Here is a 6007-nt window from a genome sequence, read left to right on the forward strand (position 1 = left end):
GCCTTTGTAGTAATATTAATACTCCTTTATTTGTTTGGTACTGTCAGGGCAATATTCATTTGACAATGCAGTCATTGTTGTGGTTGTAATATGCACTTGTGTACAACTGCACACCATCCTCTCTTGTAACGGAAGTTAACCAAAATATTACAAACAGCTCTCAGCATATGATGCAATGCATGCAGAATTACCTCAGCATCCTATTGAACATTAAGTAACTGAGTCACAGTTGTGACTTTATTTTAACTGTGATTCCGTAGGTTTCCAATGCACACCTCATAAGCGGTATCAAACAGTATCGACAAGACACATGAATATTTTTTCCGAGTCTGTATTGTATCAGCATGAGATGACTAAAGCGGCTATGTGTATGTGTGCACACAAGTTAGTCATCATTAGTCATCATCATTAAAAGAGATGATGCTATCAAAGTACCCACTACTTGCAGTGCATTTATATTTTTTATCGAAAACATTAAATATGTGAGTCTTAATCTGCACTCGCTTACCTAAAAGTTAATGTGAGTTCCTATAGTTTTAAGACAAATCCTTATTAACACAAGCACCAAACTATCACACATTCAATGATACAATATAAACTTAAATTAATTTTACACAATATTTAACTTAATCAAGCATCTCTAATGTGTGAAAATACACATATGAACATGTTAAGTACAGTATATACACATCAGTTAAATATATACATTGATTTAAGAGGGGGGTAGGACGCTGTTGTGTTTTTTAGACAATATGTCCAAGCCGTTTCTTGATAAAGTGGGCCACCAGGGCTTGCGGTCTCTGCTGGTAATCCACCAGAACATCATGAGGGGACGTGATCTGGTCTCCCTCGAAGCGGTTCAGCAACGTGACACAGATGACAGCCGCTGGCGTTGGATAAAAAACACAAAACATTCAACACCAGTAGAAGCCAAAACATACACGCTCCGACTCGTATTTGTGACTCAGTGTAGAATTAGCTTTTTCTGACATGTTACGTAACAAGACGAATCACCTTTGAGACCGCAGACACGGCACATGGCGGCGAAGACGGTTGACTCCATTTCAATATTCCTCACTCCAGCTTCATAGGCTTTCCTCAGATACTCCAGCTTCTCCTCATGGGAGAAGGAGCACAGAGCCCCATCAAGTCGACCTTGACCTATGACACATTTTTATTCAATTAACTCATGAAACACATTTTTATCACATTTCCTTGAAATATCCAATATCTACCTTCATAGAAATCATGTGTGCACAAGGTGTTTCCGATCACAGTCGGAAGGTTTTGGAGCTCAGAGGAGCACTGCAGAAGCTCGCTAACCACCCCCTCATCCAGTTCAGTGCTCCGGGTGATCACTTTACCCAGAACCACCTGCTCATACTGGGGCCTGAAGGAGTAGTCCACTGCTTTGTCTGTAACCACCACCGTGCCTGGGGCCAAACCTGGAATTGATGAGGAAGTTAAATGTTGCTCTTGAACTGGAACTTTTTTTTTTTTTTTTAGTGTCATGACTTTGGAAAGTTTAAAGCAAAAAAAAAAAAAGTAATTACCAACACCACCAGATGTTCCCAGGCGAAAGAGGATTACATCCTTGCAGTGGGCATGGTGCAGCAGTTTGATGAGCTCATGCAGCATGATAGAGATTGATGGGACACCCATGCCATGCTAGAAGAGAACAAGTCACACATGCTGTTTAAATGACCATGCATGCCATCGTTCTAACCATTGCAGTCTAAGGGGCAGCAGTTTTTTGGTGAGCTTTTGGGTTTGTTAAGTTCTCCACATAGTGGTTATAATAAAAGTCCTTACTCGGTAAACAAATATGAGTGCAAAAAGTAGCAAAAGAACAGAAAACAGGCCAGTTGAGAGATCTCCTATAGGTAGCATGTGCCCTGAACACCTCCCCAGAGAGGCCAGATGCCCAAGACACCTCATCTGGGTTCAGCGGTTCTAGTTTTTCCCAGATGACAGTGCTTCTAGCCTTATCTCTAATGCTAAGAGTCCACTAGGCGCGTGGCAATGCAATTTGCTGTGGCTCCGAGTGTCGCCAATAAGGTGCCTAATGGCTTGCAGTGGCTCAAACTGCCTCCCGACTGGCTCGTGGTGGCGGCAAAAATTGAGTTTGGCGGCAAGAAAATTTCAAAATGTTCTTCATCGCGCCAAGTTGCGCCAATAATGCTAAGAGTTGACTGGGCCGGCGCCAGTTTGCGCCAAAGATTATGTGATTGGCAAGTAGTGGCTCGCTGTGGCGCCGAATAACGGTAACATGCCGAGCGAACATTAATTCGGTGCCACAGCAAGCCACTACGTGCCAATCACATAATCTTTGGCACAAACTGGCACAAACAGGGCTTCTCACCTTATCTCTAATGCTAAGAGTCCACTGGGCGGGTGGCAAAGTGTCGCCAATAAGGTGCCTAATGGCGTGCAGTGGCTCAAACTGCCTCCCAACTGGCTCGTGGTGGCGGCAAAAATTGAGTTTGGCGGCAAGAAAATTTCAAAATGTTTAAAATCTTCATTGCGCGACTTGCATCAAGCAATCAGCGCAAAGTGTCCACCAAGTGGAACCAAATGTCGCAAACACTTATTGGAATCCACTGGAATGTAATGGCGCGAGCCAAGTTGCGCCAATAATGCTAAAAGTCGACTGGGCCGGCGGCAGTTGGTACCAAAGATAATATGATTGGTGAGTAGTGGCTCGCTGTGGTGCCGAATAACGGTAACATGCCGAGCAAACATTAATTTAGTGCCACAGCGAGCCACTACGTGCCAATCACATAATCTTTGGCACAAATTGGCACAAATCTTTGGCACGAACAGGGCTTCTCAATTTATCTCTAATGTTAAGAGTCCGCTGAGCGGGTGGCAATGCAATTTGCTGTGGCGCCTAGTGTCATCAATAAGGTGCCTAATGGCGTGCAGTGGCTCAAACTGCCTCCCAACTGGCTCGTGGTGGCGGCAAAAATTGAGTTTGGCGGCAAGAAAATTTCAAAATGTTTAAAATCTTCATCGCGCCACTTGCATCAAGCAATCAGTGCGAACTGTCCAAGTGGAACCAAATGTCGCAAAGAATTATTGGAATCCACTGGAATGTAATGGCACGAGCCAAGTTGCGCCAATAATAATAAAGGTGCCTAATGGCGTGCAGTGGCTTAAACTATTTCCTAACTCGCTCTTGGTGGCGGCAACATTTTCCAAATGTTTAAAATCTTCATCACGCCACTTGCATCAAGCAATCAGCGCAAAGTGTCCACCAAGTGGAACCAAATGTCGCAAACAACACTCCTATTGGAATCCACTGGAATGTAATGGCACGAGCCAAGTTGCGTCTACTGGTGCCAGTTCGTGGCAAAGATTATGTGATTGGCGAGTAGTGGCTCTCTGTGGCGCCGCATAACTGCAACATGTCGAGCGAACATTCATTTGGAACCAACTGGCACCAACTGGCGCCGGCCCAGTGGACTCCTAGCATTAGGGAGAACTCATTTTGAACGCTAGTACCCGCGACCTTGTCCTTTCGGTCACAACCCCAACCTCATGACCATAGATATGGATAGGAACATAAATCGACCAGTAAATTGAGCGCTTTGCTTTTCGAGTCCTTTTTTGCTGTCCCCTCTTCGGCACAATGGACTGATCCATTTCACTGCAGACACTGCCTGTCGATCTTATGTTCCAAACCGACAATATTGTGCAAAAATTGAGGCAATATATTGATGAAAACAGGGACATATAACATACTGGCATTGTACTGTACAGCAATCCCTCGTTTATTGTGGTTAATTGGTTCCAGAGTGAATTTTTCTGAAGTAGGATTAGAGCCTTCTGAACTCTTAAGTAACACCCATATAGTCACCTTGACATCCATCCATCCATCCATCCATTCATGGAGGACAGTGGGTTATAGGCTTGTGCTGAGTGGATTCTCATAGTACTACGCATACTTACATTTATAGAAAGCACTGGTCCCACTTTATACATGCAGTAGCGATCAGTTCCCTCACATAAATCTCTGATTTCGGCTGGGTTGCCAGGTAGTTTCAGCTCCTCGTGGATAAACTGGGCAAAAGCCTTCATGCGATTGGCGCTGCCGCCGACACACACGAACTACATCATGAAACAGAGGTTATATAGATCAGAACTTTGGCAGAGAAATAGGTTTATTTTTTTTTTTTTTTGACTGTAGTACCTTTATATCACCAAACATCTCAGGCAGGTTGTGAGACTTAGTGCTCATGCTAAAGTGGTAGAGAATGTCCTCCTCCATGGTGTCCAAGTAGGGATTTTTCACCTGGACTTGTTGTCTAAAATAGAAATGGGTCTCACTTTACAATAAAGTACACAATACAATTACTGAGTACTGAGTGTCTAAGATAAAAGTTGTACTTACTTGATGTATTCACTGTGGTCATTCCCCATGCAGTTGAGTAGAATCGGTGCCATCGGTGCAAGAAAAATAAAGTTATTAGTAATTCAAATATCGCAGTCGTCGTCCCAAGTGGAGTTCCTCTCCAGGGAAGAGCTCATATAGTGGTGACCTCTGACCTTGCAACCGATTGGCCGCGGGGAGAGGAGTAGCAAACACGCTCACAAAAACATCAACCAACCCTTTAGAGAAGCATAATCGATCCGCTTCAAAGATGATTGATCTGCGTTGTAATGTGTCTGCCGTATCCTTGCAGAGCATAGACGAGCGGATGCGTTGTGACATTGGGACACGCTGATAACCTTTAACGTCAATTTGTCAACACAACGACAAGATTGCTTTATGTAAACCTGTGACAGCAAATACAAGTCTGGGAACATTCTGACAAGACTTTATTGCATCAGTACGTAATAGAGGACGCCTTTGCGTTTGCAGCGTTTGCTTGAATTTTACCAGTGAGACGCCATGACTTCGTAGTCGCAATTAAAACTGTTTTACATGAAAGTATTTAATAAAAATACACAACCAGTTGACAGTTATTGCATAAATATTGTCTTTTCACAGTCATTACTGTATTAAGATATTTAACAGGATTCAGGACTAATGGGCCATTGGGGGTACCAGGATCAATAATGACAGTTTATTGATTGACCTGTTACACTCGATCCATGCAGGGGGGGTTCACACAAGGGGGTGCATTGTCTGAATACGGATGTACTATGTGTCAATTCTGTGGAAGATACACTGTAAACTCAATTTTTGTACTACACAGTTTAAATAGCACATGCAAGAAAATACATAGAAATAATGTCAATAATTGAAAGAGATGTGCTGTACAAACACAGGATCATAAACAACTCAGGATTGTTTATGGAGGATTTGTTTATTACAGAGCAACAACATTGATTTATTCTGCACGGCAACTATGACTGGAAAAAAATTCTACTATTCATATTCATTTTCTATTTCTGCAAAAACACGACCGATGTTTCCTTTCCATTCCACAGCCAGAATCTCTGGCTACTTATTAGCAAAGAGGAAAGTCAATAATATATTTGCTCTTTTTGTGACCAGCCAGCTGTGTAATTATGCAATGTTTCCTCTTACAGTATGTTACCGTGTGCTTTATAATGATGAAAATAATCAAGGAAGTGGTTCATCCTGGAACTACGTGCACATTTATTTCACATCACTGTGGTCATCATTTGTTTGTGTACACTTTTGTCGGACTTTGGCTTTGTTCATAACCGTATGAGGACACACCGTATGTGTGTAGCAGAAGAACAACACGACCAGCTGTGAGCCAATGCAAACCTGCGGGTTGAACGTCCATCTTCATCTTAAGGGCATATTGATCTACATGCAACAGCAGTAGTATTGCACTTCAACACGTCAACAAGGCTGTGATTTAATATTGGAAGCGTTGATGGGGAGTTTATATTATATTTTTGTGTTTTATTTTTGATACTTTGATACTTCCAGGTCCTGTAGCAGCAAAATAACCCCAAACCGTGACACTACCACCACCATATTTTACCGTTGTTCACCACTGTTACTGCATGTTTTTGCCATTTGTGT

At 42.7% G+C, this 6007-nt stretch overlaps 1 protein-coding gene across 1 annotated transcript; it reads right to left on the minus strand.

Annotated features, from left to right (window-relative positions):
- Positions 1–540: 540 nt before the first annotated feature.
- Positions 541–4561, minus strand: upp2 (uridine phosphorylase 2). Its single transcript, XM_058082830.2, has 7 exons — positions 4394–4561; positions 4193–4307; positions 3952–4110; positions 1554–1668; positions 1236–1445; positions 1015–1161; positions 541–886 (listed from the first exon to the last, which is right to left on the minus strand). Exons 1-7 carry the CDS (start codon positions 4444–4446, stop codon positions 744–746), a joined length of 942 nt encoding a protein of 313 aa, XP_057938813.2. The 5' UTR covers positions 4447–4561; the 3' UTR covers positions 541–743.
- Positions 4562–6007: the final 1446 nt, after the last annotated feature.

This window comes from Doryrhamphus excisus, linkage group LG12 (genome assembly GCF_037039965.1).
Source record: "Doryrhamphus excisus strain RoL-2023G ecotype Guam linkage group LG12, RoL_Dexc_Guam_v1.1, whole genome shotgun sequence".
NCBI lineage: Eukaryota > Metazoa > Chordata > Actinopteri > Syngnathiformes > Syngnathidae > Doryrhamphus > Doryrhamphus excisus.

Bases quoted from the DNA above. Each gene is read 5' to 3' on its own strand.
- upp2 (XM_058082830.2), bottom strand. From the start codon at position 4,446: ATGGCACCGATTCTACTCAACTGCATGGGGAATGACCACAGTGAATAC. The intron at 1,446-1,553 runs GTAATTACTTTT...CATCAATTCCAG, and splicing joins GGGAACATCTGGTGGTGTTG to GTTTGGCCCCAGGCACGGTG. The intron at 1,162-1,235 runs GTAGATATTGGA...AATGTGTCATAG, and splicing joins CACACATGATTTCTATGAAG to GTCAAGGTCGACTTGATGGG.